This window comes from Nesoenas mayeri, assembly GCF_963082525.1.
Source record: "Nesoenas mayeri genome assembly, chromosome: 1".
In the NCBI taxonomy this organism is placed as follows: Eukaryota; Metazoa; Chordata; class Aves; order Columbiformes; family Columbidae; genus Nesoenas; species Nesoenas mayeri.
The window spans coordinates 214,005,013-214,020,617 of NC_137541.1; the positions used below are offsets into that span (position 1 = coordinate 214,005,013).

The 15,605-nt window shown below is 73.3% G+C and overlaps 2 protein-coding genes across 3 annotated transcripts; one reads left to right on the plus strand and one right to left on the minus strand.

The window, feature by feature from the left end:
* The first annotated feature begins 124 nt into the window (after positions 1-124).
* Positions 125-10,252, plus strand: ILK (integrin linked kinase). 2 transcript variants are annotated; one of them, XM_080362775.1, is made up of 13 exons: positions 125-423; positions 3,023-3,122; positions 5,034-5,199; positions 5,320-5,415; positions 6,482-6,578; positions 6,718-6,801; positions 6,999-7,084; positions 7,312-7,421; positions 7,547-7,674; positions 9,048-9,169; positions 9,235-9,334; positions 9,419-9,549; positions 9,970-10,252. In XM_080362775.1, exons 2-13 carry the CDS (start codon positions 3,034-3,036, stop codon positions 10,117-10,119), a joined length of 1,359 nt encoding a protein of 452 aa, XP_080218901.1. In that variant the 5' UTR covers positions 125-423; positions 3,023-3,033; the 3' UTR covers positions 10,120-10,252. The 2 variants fall into 2 exon arrangements, with proteins under 2 accessions (XP_080218901.1, XP_080218900.1); XM_080362774.1 differs by having other exon boundaries at positions 126-423; positions 2,879-3,122.
* Positions 10,253-11,110: 858 nt separating this feature from the next.
* On the minus strand, positions 11,111-15,588 carry TAF10 (TATA-box binding protein associated factor 10). Its single transcript, XM_080362793.1, has 5 exons — positions 15,348-15,588; positions 14,390-14,547; positions 12,678-12,742; positions 12,434-12,548; positions 11,111-11,267 (listed from the first exon to the last, which is right to left on the minus strand). The coding sequence occupies exons 1-5, from the start codon at positions 15,538-15,540 to the stop codon at positions 11,178-11,180; spliced, it is 621 nt and encodes a 206-aa protein (XP_080218919.1). The 5' UTR covers positions 15,541-15,588; the 3' UTR covers positions 11,111-11,177.
* Between the last annotated feature and the right edge of the window lie 17 nt (positions 15,589-15,605).

Consider the following 15,605-nt stretch of genomic DNA (forward strand, 5'->3'; position numbering starts at 1 on the left):
GCGGTTCGCCCCGCCCCCTGCCCGGTTCGCCCCACCCCCGGTTCGCCCCGCCCACCCCCGGTTCGCCCCTCCCAGCCCCGCTTCGCTCCGCCCACACCCGGTGCGCCCCGGCCGGTGTCCCCGCTCCCCGCCCAGGGCTCGTGCCGGTGCCGCCGCTGCCCGCGCGCCCCCGTCCCCCGCCCGCGGCGCGGAGCCGGTGCGGAGCCGGAGCCGGAGCCAGAGCCGGTGCGGAGCCGGAGCCGGAGCCGGAGCCAGAGCCGGTGCGGCGCGGAGCAGGAGCCGGTGCGGCGCGGAGCCGGAGCCGGTGCGGAGCCGGTGCGGCGCGGCGGGCGGCCGGCAGGGGGCGCTGGCGCGGACGGCCCGGGGCGGAGCCCACGCGCTGCCCGCTCCCCGAGCCGCCGCCCTGCGCCGCCGCCGGAGCCGGTAAGGGCGGCCGGGCCGGGCCGCGCCGCGCTGGGCTGGGCTGGGCTGGGCGGGAGGAAGCGGGACCGGGCTGCGCGCTGGCGCGGACAAGGCCGGGCGGGGTCGGGCCAGGACGCGGTGGGAGGGACGGGTCCGGTCGCGGTCAGCCCGGGCTGGGCCGGGCCGGGGGCTGAGGGGCCGCGGCCGGGGCCGGGCCGGGCTGCGACAGGCTGCGAACGGGGGCGGGATTGGGGCGGCAGGGCTGGGTTCGAGCAGGCTGGGCTGGGCCCAGGTGTGGCGGGAGCTGGGCAGGGGCTGGGCCGGGCCTTAGGCCAGGCCTTAGGCCAGGCCTGGCCTTGGGCTGGGCGGTGGGGTCTTGGGCCAGAGCTCCTGAGGACCGGGGCGGGCACGCGGGGTGGCCCGGGGCTCCGCATCGTGGGGACCGGGGCCAGCGCGGGCTCAGTGGGGCCAGCGCGGCCACTTGGCCGGGGGGGTGGAAGCCCCTCGGTTCGGGCCACTGTCAGCCTGGCCGGGCCAGGGCCGGTGCGGGGGCAGCGCGGCACCCCGGGCCGGGCCGGGACGCGGCGGCAGGGCAGGCAGCGCTGGCAGCGGGGCACGAGTCCCTCGGGGCTGGGCAGGATGGGGTGTCGCTGGGGTCCCGTCCCCTGGTCCTGTCCCCGCTGGCGGGTGACAGATCTGGTCTGGGGGCAGCGCTGCCTGCCCTGGGGCGCTGGCGGGACCCGCAGCCCGTCGGCCGGGGCCCAGGGCAGGGCTGCTCCGTTCTCCGCAGCGGGTGAGCGGGAGCGTGGCCGGCGCTGCCCGGCGGTGCCAGAGCTGCTCCGGGTGCCTGTGGGGCTCCCCGGGGCTCCAGCCCATGAGGCGGGTGTCCTGGGTTCCCCGCCCCGCGGAGCCGGCCGGGGCATGCGGGGCCAGCCAGCCTGGCGGAGCGGGCGGGGGTCCCGCTGCAGCGGGGCGAGCGCCAGCCGGGGGCAGCGCGCTTGGTCTGTCCCTGCACTACGGGACCCTCGGAGGGCAGCCCCGCGTCCCTGCCCAGTGCCACAGCACCATGTCCCTGCCCGGTGCCACAGCACCATGTCCCTGCCCGGTGCCGCAGCCCCGCGTCCCTGCCCGGTGCCGCAGCCCCGCGTCCCTGCCCGGTGCCGCAGCACCATGTCCCTGCCCGGTGCCACAGCACCATGTCCCTGCCCGGTGCCGCAGCCCCGCGTCCCTGCCCGGTGCCGCAGCCCCGCGTCCCTGCCCGGTGCCACAGCCCCGCGTCCCTGCCCGGTGCCACAGCACCATGTCCCTGCCCGGTGCCGCAGCCCCGCGTCCCTGCCCGGTGCCGCAGCCCGGTGTCCCTGCCCGGTGCCGCAGCCCCGCGTCCCTGCCCGGTGCCGCAGCCCCGCGTCCCTGCCCGGTGCCACAGCACCATGTCCCTGCCCGGTGCCGCAGCCCCGCGTCCCTGCCCGGTGCCGCAGCCCCGCGTCCCTGCCCGGTGCCGCAGCACCATGTTCCTGCCCGGTGCCGCAGCCCCGCGTCCCTGCCCAATGCCACAGCACCATGTTCCTGCCCGGTGCCACAGCACCATGTCTCTGCCCGGTACCGCAGCCCCGCATCCCTGCCCAGTGCTGCAGCCGCACGTCCCTGCCCGGTGCCACAGCCCTGCATCCCGCATCCCTTCCCGGTGCCACAGCACCATGTCCCTGCCCGGAGCCGCAGCCCCGTGTCCCTGCCCGGTGCCGCTGCCCCGTGTCCCTGCCCGGTGCCGCAGCCCCCGGGCAGGAACGTTCGTGCCGGGCGCAGGCGGGCGCTCGGGGCGGTGCAGCCCTGGCTCTCGGTGGCACTGCTGCTGTCAGCGCGGCAGATGAGCCAGCACGAGTGCTCCGGCCCGGCTCTGGGCTGGGCTGTCTGTTGGTTACAGTGGAGAGAGGGGGAGCCTCTGGGCCTTTGGGGTCCCAGTGTCTCGAGTGGGACGCCGTGCTGAGCTCAGCTGGGTCAGAGCTGGGACCGGGCGGGTCTGCGGAGCTGTGGGTGCCGTGCAGGGTGGTGCTGGGGCTCCCCCCGCCCGCTCCCCCGGGCGATGCGGGCGCACGGGCCTGGCTGGGCCTGCAGATAAGCCCGGGGATGCCAGATCTGCTTCCTGCGGGCTGATGGAGGCGGCCGGGAGCTTCCCCTCCATCCCCAGCCCAGTCCCGTCCCCAGCCCGGCCCCGTTCCTGCCCGGCTCCGTCCCCAGCCCCGCTCCGTCCTCAGCCCAGTCCCGTCCCCAGCCCAGTCCCGTCCCCAGCCCGGCTCCGTCCCCAGCCCGGCTCCGTCCCCAGCCCAGTCCCGTCCTCAGCCCGGCTCCGTCCCCAGCCCAGTCCCGTCCCCAGCCCAGTCCCGTCCCCAGCCCGGCTCCGTCCCCAGCCCGGCCCCGTCCCCGCGGGTTTCCGCAGGGCTCCGAGGGGGGCACTCAAGGCTCCCGACCCGCTCCCCAGGAGCCGCCCCAGCAGAGGGGCTGCGGGAGGCGACGTCCCGGCCCCAGCGCCGCGCGTGGACAGGGGGCAGGAGCGCCGCGCGTGGACAGGGGGCAGGAGCGCCGCGCCGCAGCGGGACCCGCGTCCTCACACCCCCCCCCGCAGCGAGAGCCGCTATGGACGACATCTTCACGCAGTGCCGGGAGGGCAACGCGGTGGCCGTGCGGCTCTGGCTGGACAACACCGAGAACGACCTGAACCAGGGGTGAGCGGGACGGGCCCGCCGGGGCCGGGAGCGCTGGCGGGGCCGGGGGCGCTGGATGGGGCCGGGGGCGCTGGCGGGGCCGGGGGCGCTGGATGGGGCCGGGGGCGCTGGGGGGGCCGGGGGCGCTGGATGGGGCCGGGGGCGCTGGATGGGGCCGGGGGCGCTGGGGGGGCCGGGGGCGCTGGAGGGGCCGGAGGCGCTGGCGGGGCCGGGGACGCTGGGGGGGCCGGGGGCGCTGGCCGGGCCGGGTCTGGTTTCCGCTGCGTGCCCGGGCGGGGTGCACCGCGCCCCTCCCGCCGGAGGAAGTTACCGCATCGCTGAGGCACGAGCGCGGCGCGTCCTGCAGCCGCTTCCTCGGCCGCTCAGCGCGCGGGTGGCGGGGGCGGCTCCGGTGGCACTGACCCCGCCCCCCGGGGAGCGGAGCTGCTCCCGGTCCCGCGGGAGCCGGGCTTGGCAGGGCTGACCCGCGCCCGCCCCACATCTGCCCCACGGCACATCCCTGCCCCACATCTGCCCCACGGCACATCCGCCGCCCCACATCTGCCCCACGGCACATCCCCTGCCCCACATCTGCCCCACGGCACATCCCCGCCCCACATCTGCCCCGCGACGCATCCCCTGCCCCACATCTGCCCCACAGCACATCCCCTGCCCCACATCTACCCCACAGCACATCCCCTGCCCTACATCTCCCCCCACAGCACATCCCCTGCCCCACATCTGCCCCACGGTGCATCCCCTGCCCCACATCTGCCCTGCGGCACATCCCCTGCCCCACATCTGCCCCACAGCGCATCCCGTGCCCCGGGAGCTCCTGCGGGACCTCGGCCGCGTGCCCAGGCCGGGCACGGGGTCCGGCGGAGCTGCCCGCACCGACGGCCCTCCAGGGCCACGGCAGCGGCTCCCGCGCTCGTGTCTGCCGGTCCCTCCGTGGCTCCGGTCACGCCGGGCCGGCCCGTCCGCGGGTGGTGCCTGAGGACAGGGGCTGCTGGCGCTCGCTGGGCGCCTGGCCCAGGGCACCTGCCTGGGGGGCAGCTGGCCCGCCTGTCCTCCTGTCCTGCCTGTCCTCCTGTCCTGCCTGTCCCACCTGTCCTACCCTCCTGTCTGTCCCGCCTGTCCTGCCCTCCTGTCTGTCCTGCCCTCCTGTCTGTCCTGCCCTCCTGTCTGTCCTGCCCTCCCGCCTGTCCTGCCCTCCTGTCTGTCCCGCCCTCCTGTCTGTCCCGCCCTCCTGTCTGTCCCGCCCTCCTGTCTGTCCTGCCCTCCCGCCTGTCTGCCCTCCCCGACCTGGGGAGCAGGTCGGTCACCCCGCGGAGCTGCAGGCCGGGGCGCACCCCCCGCCGGGCCTGGGTCTCCTTTTAAGGCCGGGCCGGTCTCCTCCTCCCTTACTTGGGCAGGAGCAGCCGAGCGGGGCCGGGGGAGGATCCGGCTCTGCCAGCGCTGGTCCAGCGCGGGGAACACGGTCTGGTGGGCGCTGTGCGGCCCTGCTGGGACAGCACAGCGGGAGAGACACCCAGCCTGGCCCTGGCCCTGGCCCCGCTCAGCCTGGCCCTGGCCCTGCTCAGCCTGTCCCTGTCCCTGCTCAGCCTGTCCCTGTCCCTGTCCCTGTCCCTGTCCCCGCTCAGCCTGTCCCTGTCCCTGCTCAGCCTGTCCCTGTCCCTGCTCAGCCTGTCCCCTTGGCCCCACTCAGCCTGTCTGGGTCCCCTTGGCCCTGCTCAGCCTGTCCCTGTCCCTGTCTCCGCTCAGCCTGTCCCCGCTCAGCCTGTCCCTGTCCCTTGGCCCCAGTCCCCTGGGCTCGCAGCCGGTGTGTTGGTGTGTGGGCACAGGGTGACACGTCCCGCCGCGGCGCCACGGGCAGCCCTGGGCAGGGCAGGAGGCGGCGGGCAGGCGGCTGAGCCGTCCCCGTCACCGCAGGGATGACCACGGGTTCAGCCCCCTGCACTGGGCCTGCCGCGAGGGCCGCTCCAACGTGGTGGACATGCTCATCATGCGGGGGGCGCGCATCAACGTGATGAACCGCGGTGACGACACGCCGCTGCACCTGGCGGCCAGCCACGGCCACCGCGACATCGTGCAGAAGGTGCGCGCGTCCTCGTCCCCGTTCCGGTCCCAGCCGAAGGGACCTGCAGCCCTCGTCCCGCGCCCCGGGCTCGGTGCTGGGGACAGCACCTGCTCTGGCTCACCGGGCGCGTCCCTGCAGCTGATCCAGTTCAAGGCAGACATCAACGCGGTGAACGAGCACGGCAACGCGCCGCTGCACTACGCCTGCTTCTGGGGACACGACCAGCTGGCAGAGGTGAGGGGCCGCGGGCAGCAGGCGGGGGGCGCGGGGCCCGCAGGAGCTGGGCGTGCGTGGGAGGCTGGGACACAGGAGCTGGGTGTGCGTGGGGGGCTGGGACACAGGAGCTGGGTGTGCGTGGGGAGGGGGGGAGGCTGGGACACAGGAGCTGGGTGTGTGTGGGGAGGGGGGAGGGGGGGACACAGGAGCTGGGTGTGCGTGGGGAGGGGGGGAGGCTGGGACACAGGAGCTGGGTGTGCGTGGGGAGGGGGGGAGGCTGGGACACAGGAGCTGGGTGTGCGTGGGGAGGGGGGAGGGGGGGACACAGGAGCTGGGTGTGCGTGGGGAGGGGGGAGGCTGGGACACAGGAGCTGGGTGTGCGTGGGGAGGGGGGGAGGCTGGGACACAGGAGCTGGGTGTGCGTGGGGAGGGGGGAGGCTGGGACACAGGAGCTGGGTGTGCGTGGGGGGCTGGGACACAGGAGCTGGGTGTGCGTGGGGGGCTGGGACACAGGAGCTGGGTGTGCGTGGGGAGGGGGGGAGGCTGGGACACAGGAGCTGGGTGTGCGTGGGGGGCTGGGACACAGGAGCTGGGTGTGCGTGGGGAGGGGGGGAGGCTGGGACACAGGAGCTGGGTGTGTGTGGGGAGGGGGGAGGGGGGGACACAGGAGCTGGGTGTGCGTGGGGAGGGGGTGGCTGGGACACAGGAGCTGGGTGTGCGTGGGGAGGGGGGAGGGGGGGACACAGGAGCTGGGTGTGCGTGGGGAGGGGGTGGCTGGGACACAGGAGCTGGGTGTGTGTGGGAAGGGGGGAGGGGGGGACACAGGAGCTGGGTGTGTGTGGGGAGGGGGGAGGGGGGGACACAGGAGCTGGGTGTGTGTGGGGAGGGGGGGACACAGGAGCTGGGTGTGCGTGGGGAGGGGGGAGGGGGGGACACAGGAGCTGGGTGTGTGTGGGGAGGGGGGAGGGGGGGACACAGGAGCTGGGTGTGCGTGGGGAGGGGGGAGGGGGGGACACAGGAGCTGGGTGTGTGTGGGGAGGGGGGAGGCTGGGACAGACCCCTCGGCTGCGTTCTGCTCCCTCAGGACCTGGTGGGCAACGGCGCCCTGGTCAGCATTGCCAACAAATACGGCGAGACGCCCATCGACAAAGCCAAGACCCCTCTGAGAGAGGTGCTGAGAGGTAGGAGGGTCCCATCCTGACCCACAGCCCGGCTCCCCCTGCGGCCCTGCGCTCCTCAGCGAGCTCCCTGTGCCCACCCCCCTGTGCCCACCCCCATGCCCCCCTCCCCGTGCCCCCTCCCACGTCCGTGTGTCCGCAGAGCGCGCCGAGAAGCTGGGCCAGAGCCTCACCAAGATCCCCTACAAGGACACGTTCTGGAAGGGCACGACCCGCACGCGGCCCCGTAAGCGCTGAGCCGCGGCGGGAGCGGTTGGGAGCGCGGCCGGGCGGGCTCGGGGACCCGTCTGCAGGGAAACGGCCCCTCCGGGCGGCGCAGACCCCTCCCCAGGGCTCCTGGCGGGAGCGGGTCCCGCTGGAACCGCCTCCCGCGCGGGCTCCGGAGCAGGGTCTGGGAGCCACACGCGTCTCCTTCTCTGACAGGGAACGGGACTCTCAACAAACTGGCTGGAATAGACTTCAAGCAGCTGAGCCTGAGCCAGAGGCTGAACGAGAACCAGTCAGGCGAGGTGCGCGGGCCCGTGCGGCGACGGGAAACCGCGGCCGCGAGCGGAACCGGGACCTGGCGCTCGGAGGCTCCGGCGTCCCGGCGCGGCCGGCCCGCGGGGCAAGCGCTGCCCGGCGCCGGGGGCCACGGCTCGCTCCCGCGACTTGCCGTGGACCCCCATGTCCCGCGGGGCCGGGAGCGGCTCGGGGACACGTGCCTGCCGCGGTGACGGGCTCCGTGTCCCCGCAGCTGTGGAAAGGGCGCTGGCAAGGCAACGACATCGTCGTCAAAGTGCTGAAAATCCGGGACTGGACGACGCGGAAGAGCCGCGACTTCAACGAGGAGTACCCGAAGCTGCGGTGAGCGCCGCACGCCCCCGCGGCACCGCGGGCCGAGGCGCAGGACGCGGGACGCCCCGCAGGGCGCGGCGGCGCCAGGAGGGGTGCGCAGCGCCCCCTGCTCAGGGCTGCGCTTTCCCTTGCAGGATCTTCTCTCACCCCAACGTGCTCCCGGTGCTGGGCGCCTGCCAGTCCCCCCCGGCCCCCCACCCCACCGTCATCAGCCACTGGATGCCCTACGGCTCCCTCTACAACGTGCTGCACGAGGGGACAAGTGAGCGCTGGCGGCGGCAGCGGGGCCGAGGCTGTCCCCCCCCCACCCCAGCCTGCTTCGCGTGTGCTGGGGGAGCGGGGACCCCCCCGCAGCAGCAGGCTGGGCCGGGACTGCGCCCCGCTGCCCTCTGCACGCCTTCCCGCACCCGCGGGCGGAGCCCGCCACTGCCACCCGCCACTGCCACCCGCCACTGCCACCCGCCACTGCCACCCGCCACTGCTGCCCCGCCACTGCCACCCGCCACTGCCACTGCCGCCCCGCCACTGCCACTGCCACCCGCCACTGCCACCCGCCACTGCTGCCCCCGCCACTGCCACCCGCCACTGCCACTGCCACCCGCCACTGCTGCCCCGCCACTGCCACTGCCACTGCCACCCCACCACTGCCACTGCCACCCGCCACTGCCACTGCCGCCCGCCACTGCCACTGCCACCCGCCACTGCCACCCGCCACTGCCACTGCCACCCGCCACTGCTGCCCCGCCACTGCCACTGCCACTGCCACCCCGCCACTGCCACCCGCCACTGCCACCCCGCCACTGCCACTGCCACCCCGCCACTGCCACTGCCGCCCCGCCACTGCCGCCCGCCACTGCCGCCCGCCACTGCCACCCCGCCACTGCCACTGCCGCCCGCCACTGCCACTCTGCCACTGCCACTCCGCCACTGCCACTGCCGCCCGCCACTGCCACCCCGCCACTGCCACTGCCACTGCCGCCCGCCACTGCCATTGCCGCCCGCCACTGCCACTCTGCCACTGCCACCCCGCCACTGCCACTGCCGCCCGCCACTGCCACTCTGCCACTGCCACTCCGCCACTGCCACTGCCGCCCGCCACTGCCACTCTGCCACTGCCACTCCGCCACTGCCACTGCCACCCGCCACTGCCACTCTGCCACTGCCACCCGCCACTGCCGCCCCGCCCGGCATCGCCCCCACGTGGGCCCCCCACCCTCGTGTCGCCCCCTCACGTCAGCCCCTCACGTCCCCGCCTCAACCTCACGTCACCCCCTCACTCCCGTGTGTCCCCCCCCTCACCCTTGTGTCATCCTCTCACCCTCGTCACCCCCGTGTTGCCCCCTCACCTCCATGTCGCCCCTCACCCCTGTGCCGCCCCCTCACCCCCTGCCGCCCCTCACCCCCATGTCACCCCTCACCCCCCTGCCGCCCCTCAGCCCCTGCCGCCCCTCACCCCTCTGCTGCCCTTCACCCCCCTGCTGCCCCCTCACCCCCTGCCGCCCCTCACCCCTCTGCCGCCCCCTCACCCCCATGCCGCCCCCTCACCCCCCTGCCGCCCCTCACCCCCTGCCGCCCCTCACCCCTCTGCTGCCCCTCACCCCCTGCCGCCCCTCACCCCGTGCCCCTGCCCTGCAGACTTCGTGGTGGACCAGATGCAGGCGGTGAAGTTCGCGTTCGACATCGCGCGGGGCATGGCGTTCCTGCACACGCTGGAGCCGCTCATCCCGCGCCACCACCTCAACAGCCGCAGCGTCATGGTGAGTGCGGCGCCGGGCGCGTCCCGCGGCCGGGCAGGGCCGGCTCCGAACCCCGCTCTCCGCAGATCGACGAGGACATGACGGCGCGGATCAGCATGGCGGACGCGAAGTTCTCCTTCCAGTGCCCGGGCAGGATGTACGCGCCCGCCTGGGTGGCGCCAGAAGGTGAGTGCCCGGGAGCCGGTCCCCGCGCCCTGGGCCCGGCCCGGCGCCGCTCAGCCCCGCTCAGCCCCGCGCCGCTCCCCGCAGCCCTGCAGAAGAAGCCGGAGGAGATCAACCGGCGCTCGGCCGACATGTGGAGCTTCGCGGTGCTGCTGTGGGAGCTGGTGACGCGCGAGGTGCCCTTTGCAGACTTGTCCAACATGGAGATCGGCATGAAGGTGAGGAGAGGGCCGGGAACGCCAGCCCGGCGTGACGGGCGCAGCTGCGGAGCCGGGGGGCCGGAGGGGAGCCCCCGCTGCTGCTCCGCGCTGGGCTGGCGTCGGACTCCTGATCCCGTCCTGCTCCGCACTGGGCTGGGGCTCCTGATCCCATCCTGCTCCTGCACTGGGCTGGGGCTCCTGATCCCATCCTGCTCCTGCACTGGGCTGGGGCTCCTGATCCCGTCCTGCTCCTGCACTGGGCTGGGGCTCCTGATCCCATCCTGCTCCTGCACTGAGCTGGGTTCCTGATCCCGTCCTGCTCCTGCACTGGGCTGGGGCTCCTGATCCCATCCTGCTCCTGCACTGAGCTGGGCTCCTGATCCCATCCTGCTCCTGCACTGGGCTGGGGCTGGGTTCCTGATCCCGTCCTGCTCCCAGGTGGCACTGGAGGGGCTGCGCCCCACCATCCCGCCCGGCATCTCCCCACACATCTGCAAGCTGATGAAGATCTGCATGAACGAGGACCCGGCCAAGCGCCCCAAGTTCGACATGATCGTGCCCATCCTGGAGAAGATGCAGGAGAAGTAGGCGGGGAGGCGCCTCCCGCCACCCGACGCTGCCACGCTTCCCTGCCCGCCCCCAAGTGCCTTCTCACCCCAGTGCCAAGGGGAGCCGGGAGCGCCCCCCACCCTGAGCCGGCCACGGACACGGTACAGACACCGCTGCCCTCCCGGAGCTGCCCCGCAGCCCTCGGGCCGCAGCGCCCGGCTGGCAGCACCAGCGCCAACAGCTGGCAGCACCAGCGCCCGGCTGGCAGCACCAGCGCCCCCAGCTGGCAGCACCAGCGCCAACAGCTGGCAGCACCAGCGTCAACAGCTGGCAGCGCCAGCCCCCCTGGCTGGCAGCACCAGCGCCAACAGCTGGCAGCACCAGCGTCAACAGCTGGCAGCGCCAGCCCCCCCAGCTGGCAGCACCAGCGCCCGGCAGCTGCGGGCCCTGACTGAGGAGCCCCAGCCCCGCGCGGCTGGCGGGGCTGCGCCCGCCCCTCCCCAGCGCGGCTCCCCCAGTGCCGGCCCCGGTCCCCCCGGGCAGCGCGCCCGCCGCGCCCCGCACCGCCCCAGCTTCGCGCCTCACCGTCACTGCTCCCATCCGGGCCACGTGCAACAGCCGCGGCACCTCAAATAAACGTTTGTTATGAGAACCGGCTGCTGGGGGGTCTACGGGACGGGAGGGCCGAGGGGGGCTGCTGGCGGGCTGCCCTGTCCCGGGCTCCGGGCCTGCGCCGCCCCCGGTGCCCGAGCAATGGAGCCGGGGGACGGAGCCGGGTCTGTGTGCGCAGGGCCCAGCGCTGCCCTGCAGAGGCAGCAGGACGCGGGGCGGGAGGAAGAGGGACGGGCAGTCCCGGTGCCCTGCGCTCCCTGCACCCCGGGGTGGGAAATGCCCTCCTGGAGCTGCAGACGGTGCACCCAGAGCCCTGGGCTGGGAATCCAACACCCGCTCTGCACCCGTTCCCCGCGCTGGTGCAGCCAGCGGAGCCCGGCGGCGCAGCCCCGCGCCGCGGCACACCGGGACACACGGAGACCTGCCGGCTGTTTAATGGCACCGAAGCAACCCGAGAAAAGCGCCCAGTGACAACCCCTCAGTCTTTATGTGAAGTAATGCGGCTTTTTCACGTTGATGCCGTATTCCGCAAGTGCTGGCGTCAGGTCTTCCATGGTCAGCGTGTATTTCTTATCCTGCGGGGACAGGGAGAAGCGTCAGACACGGCGAGGCCGACCGACGCCGCCGTGCGTTCCTGCAGACCGCGCGGGTCCTGCGTTTCCCCTACGAGCCGCGGTGACCGGCGCGTCTCCACTCCCACACGCAGCCGCACGCCAGCCGGGGCCGCTCACCGGCTCCCGAGCACCGTTCACCGGCTCCCGAGCACCGTTCACCGGCTCCCGAGCACCGTGTGTGTCTGCTCTGTGCCCTTGGCTGCTCCGCGCACAGAAACGCACCGAGCGCTGCTCAATGCCATGAATCACATCACCCCCGTGAGGCCCCGGAACACAGACAATGACCGGGAGAACTTCCAGGAACTATCAGAGTCCCAGAGTGTCAGGGGTTGAAGGGCCCTGGAAAGCTCATCCAGTGCAATCCCCCCATGGAGCAGGAACACCCAGATGAGGTTACACAGGAAGGTGTCCAGGCGGGTTGGAATGTCTGCACAGAAGGAGACTCCACAACCCCCCTGGGCAGCCTGGGCCAGGCTCTGACACCATCACCCCAACAAGTTGCTTCTCAAATTTAAGTGGAACCTCCTGTGTTCCAGTTTGCACCCATTGCCCCTTGTCCTGTCCCTGGTTGTCACCAGCAGAGCCTGGCTCCATCCTCCTGACACTGCCCCTTTCCATATTGATCCCCAGCAATGAGTCCCCCCTCAGTGTCCTCTTGTCCAGCTCCAGAGCCCCAGCTCCCTCAGCCTTTCCTCACACGGGAGATGCTCCACTCCCTGCAGCATCTTGGTGGCTGCGCTGGACTCTCTCCAGCAGTTCCCTGTCCTGCTGGAGCTGAGGGGCCACAACTGGACACAAGATTCCAGGTGTATCGCTACACTTGTGCTCCCCGTTTGTTCCTCTCCAAGCAGCAGTCTGGTTCACGGCCGGAGGGAGCAGGCAGCGCTGCAGAGCCCTGCTCTGGCGAGTGCACGTAAGCACACGTTCTGTGAGCCCATCAAAGCATTTCCACCAGTTCCACTGCCCGCCTCACTTTCCCCAGCCTGCCTTTCACACCCCGCGACCTATCACTGAGCACGCCGGCCCTGCAGCAGCACAACGGGTCCGAGACCGTCTCCAGCGCAGCCACTGGCCGCAGCTCCGCGCGGCCCCGGGAGGCCGCTCCCCCGCAGCCGCGCTCCCCTCACCTTGCTCTTGTTGCGGGAGCTGCCCGAGGCCGTGCCCTTCATCTTGCAGTGCTGCAGCGCGTCGTTGGCGATGTCAGAAATGAACTTCTGTGCGGCCAGGGAGATCACGCGGATGCTGCCGGGCAGAGAAGGGACCGTTCGGACAGAGCACGGAGCACCGCCAGACCCAGAACTCCCATCGGAGCCCGATCGGACCTGCACAGGGTCCTTGCGGCCACGCCCTGCCCCACCCGCTGTCACTTACATGCGTGGGTCAGAGGCCTCGAATCCTGCTCTGTTGAGGTAATAGCCCGTGACAGCGTCTGGGATCTGCACAAGAGAAAAGCTGGAGCTCAGCTTCCCTGTACACAGCCTGTCCCTGTACACAGCCTGTCCCTGTACACAGTCTGTCCCTGTACGCAGCCTGTCTCCATGGCAGCCTGTCCCTGTACGCAGCCTGTCCCTGTACACAGCCTGTCCCTGTACGCAGCCTGTCCCCACGGCAGCTTGTCCCTGTACACAGCCTGTCCCTGTACGCAGCCTGTCCCTGTACGCAGCCTGTCCCTGTACGCAGCCTGTCCCTGTACACAGCCTGTCCCTGTACACAGCCTGTCCCTGTACGCAGCCTGTCCCCATGGCAGCCTGTCCCTGTACGCAGCCTGTCCCTGTACACAGCCTGTCCCTGTACACAGCCTGTCCCTGTACGCAGCCTGTCCCTGTACATAGCCTGTCCCTGTACGCAGCCTGTCCCCACACAGACCTCTGTGCTCAGTCCATCCCCATGGGAGCCTGTCCCGGTGAGCAGCCCGTTCCCTGTGAGCAGCCCGTCCCCAGTGCTCAGTGTGTCCCCAGTGCTCAGTGTGTCCCCAGTGCTCAGCGTGTCCCCAGCGCTCAGCGTGTCCCCAGCGCTCAGTGTGTCCCCAGCGCTCAGCCCGTCCCCAGCTCCCAGCCCGTCCCCAGTGCTCAGTGTGTCCCCAGTGCTCAGTGTGTCCCCAGCTCCCAGCCCGTCCCCAGTGCTCAGCGTGTCCCCAGTGCTCAGTGTGTCCCCAGCGCTCAGCCCGTCCCCAGTGCTCAGCGTGTCCCCAGCGCTCAGCGTGTCCCCAGCTCCCAGCCCGTTCCCAGTGCTCAGTGTCCCCAGTGTGTCCCCAGCTCCCAGCCCATTCCCCGTGCTCAGTGTCCCCAGTGTCTCCCCAGCTCCCAGCCCGTTCCCAGTGCTCAGTGTCCCCAGTGTCTCCCCAGCTCCCAGCCCGTTCCCCGTGCTCAGTGTCCCCAGTGTGTCCCCAGCTCCCAGCCCGTCCCCCGTGCTCAGTGTCCCCAGTGTCTCCCCAGCTCCCAGCCCGTTCCCCGTGCTCAGTGTCCCCAGTGTGTCCCCAGCTCCCAGCCCGTCCCTCGTGCTCAGTGTCCCCAGTGTGTCCCCAGCTCCCAGCCCGTCCCCCGTGCTCAGTGTCCCCAGTGTGTCCCCAGCTCCCAGCCCGTCCCCAGTGCTCAGTGTCCCCAGTGTGTCCCCAGCTCCCAGCCCGTCCCCAGTGCTCAGTGTCCCCAGTGTGTCCCCAGCTCCCAGCCCGTCCCCCGTGCTCAGTGTCCCCAGTGTGTCCCCAGCTCCCAGCCTGTTCCCCGTGCTCAGTGTCCCCAGTGTGTCCCCAGCTCCCAGCCCGTCCCCCGTGCTCAGTGTCCCCAGTGTGTCCCCAGCTCCCAGCCCGTCCCCCGTGCTCAGTGTCCCCAGTGTGTCCCCAGCTCCCAGCCCGTCCCCCGTGCTCAGTGTCCCCAGTGTCTCCCCAGCTCCCAGCCCATTCCCCGTGTTCAGTGTCCCCAGTGTGTCCCCAGCTCCCAGCCCGTCCCCCGTGCTCAGTGTCCCCAGTGTGTCCCCAGCTCCCAGCCCGTCCCCCGTGCTCAGTGTCCCCAGCTCCCAGCCCGTTCCCTGTGCTCAGTGTCCCCAGTGTGTCCCCAGCTCCCTGCGCGTCCCCAGCGCCCCCGCACCGTGGGTGTGTAATCCTCCAGCTGCATCAGGAAGTCGACAAGCGGCGTCGTGGACACCACCGGCTTCACGTCCCCGTTGGCCGCGCCGGGTGGCACGTAGACCCCGTTGGACATGGCTCCTTCGGGGGGCGCCGCGGCCACTGCGGCTGAGACGGGCGCTGCGGGCACAGGGCTCAGCGGGCGCCTGTCCCCAGGGGCTGTCCCGAGCGGCTGTCCCGAGCGGCTGTCCCCAGCGCCTGTCCCCAGTGCCTGTCCCCAGCGCCTGTCCCCAGCGCCTGTCCCCAGCGCCTGTCCCGAGCGGCTGTCCCCAGTGCCTGTCCCCAGCGCCTGTCCCCAGCGCCTGTCCCGAGCGGCTGTCCCCAGCGCCTGTCCCCAGCGCCTGTCTCGAGCGGCTGTCCCGAGCGGCTGTCCCCAGCGCCTGTCCCCAGTGCCTGTCCCCAGCGCCTGTCCCCAGCGCCTGTCCCGAGCGGCTGTCCCCAGTGCCTGTCCCCAGCGCCTGTCCCGAGCGCCGGTCCCCAGCGGCTGTCCCCAGCGGCTGTCCCCAGCGCCTGTCCCGAGCGGCTGTCCCGAGCGGCTGTCCCGAGCGGCTGTCCCCAGCGCCTGTCCCGAGCGGCTGTCCCGAGCGGCTGTCCCGAGCGCCGGTCCCCAGCGGCTGTCCCCAGCGGCTGTCCCCAGCGCCTGTCCCGAGCGGCTGTCCCCAGTGCCTGTCCCCAGCGGCTGTCCCGAGCGCCGGTCCCCAGCGGCTGTCCCCAGCGCCTGTCCCCCGTCCCCAGGTCCCGGCCCCGGCGCTCCCGAGGCCCCGGACGGTGGCGCTCGCTGCCCGGGCTCGGTCGCGCTCATGGGCCGCGCGCCCCGCGGAACCGTCGGCGCGCGGGTCCCGTCCCCGGGCCCCGCCCCGCGCACGCGCCGCCCCCGCCCACCCCCGCGCGCCCCGCAGCCCGTCACCCCGCGCGCTTACCGGGCCCCCTCGCGCCGGCCGCTCCGCCCTCGGCCCCGCGCGCCGCGCCGCCCCCCGCGCCCGGGGGCGCCCCGGGGACGCCGCTGCCGCCCGCGGCCGGGCTGGGCTTGTTGTCGGCGGCGGGCGCGGGGGCCGGCGGCGCGGGGGCGGCCGGGGCCGGGGCCGCGGGATCGGGATCCGCGCTGCCGCTCATCGCCCGACACCGCCCGCGCGGGCCCGCGCCTGCGCGCAGCCCCGGTGCCCCGCTGGCCCCGCCCC

Excerpts from the sequence above, each read along its gene's own strand:
- TAF10 (XM_080362793.1), bottom strand. The coding sequence starts at position 15,540 with ATGAGCGGCAGCGCGGATCCCGATCCCGCGGCCCCGGCCCCGGCCGCC. Across the intron at positions 14,548-15,347 it reads GGCCGGCGCGAGGGGGCCCG|CGCCCGTCTCAGCCGCAGTG; the intron begins GTAAGCGCGCGG and ends CTGTGCCCGCAG. Across the intron at positions 12,743-14,389 it reads TGGAGGATTACACACCCACG|ATCCCAGACGCTGTCACGGG; the intron begins GTGCGGGGGCGC and ends TCTCTTGTGCAG.
- ILK (XM_080362775.1), top strand. The coding sequence starts at position 3,034 with ATGGACGACATCTTCACGCAGTGCCGGGAGGGCAACGCGGTGGCCGTG. Across the intron at positions 6,802-6,998 it reads CACGACCCGCACGCGGCCCC|GGAACGGGACTCTCAACAAA; the intron begins GTAAGCGCTGAG and ends CTTCTCTGACAG. Across the intron at positions 7,422-7,546 it reads GAGGAGTACCCGAAGCTGCG|GATCTTCTCTCACCCCAACG; the intron begins GTGAGCGCCGCA and ends TTTCCCTTGCAG.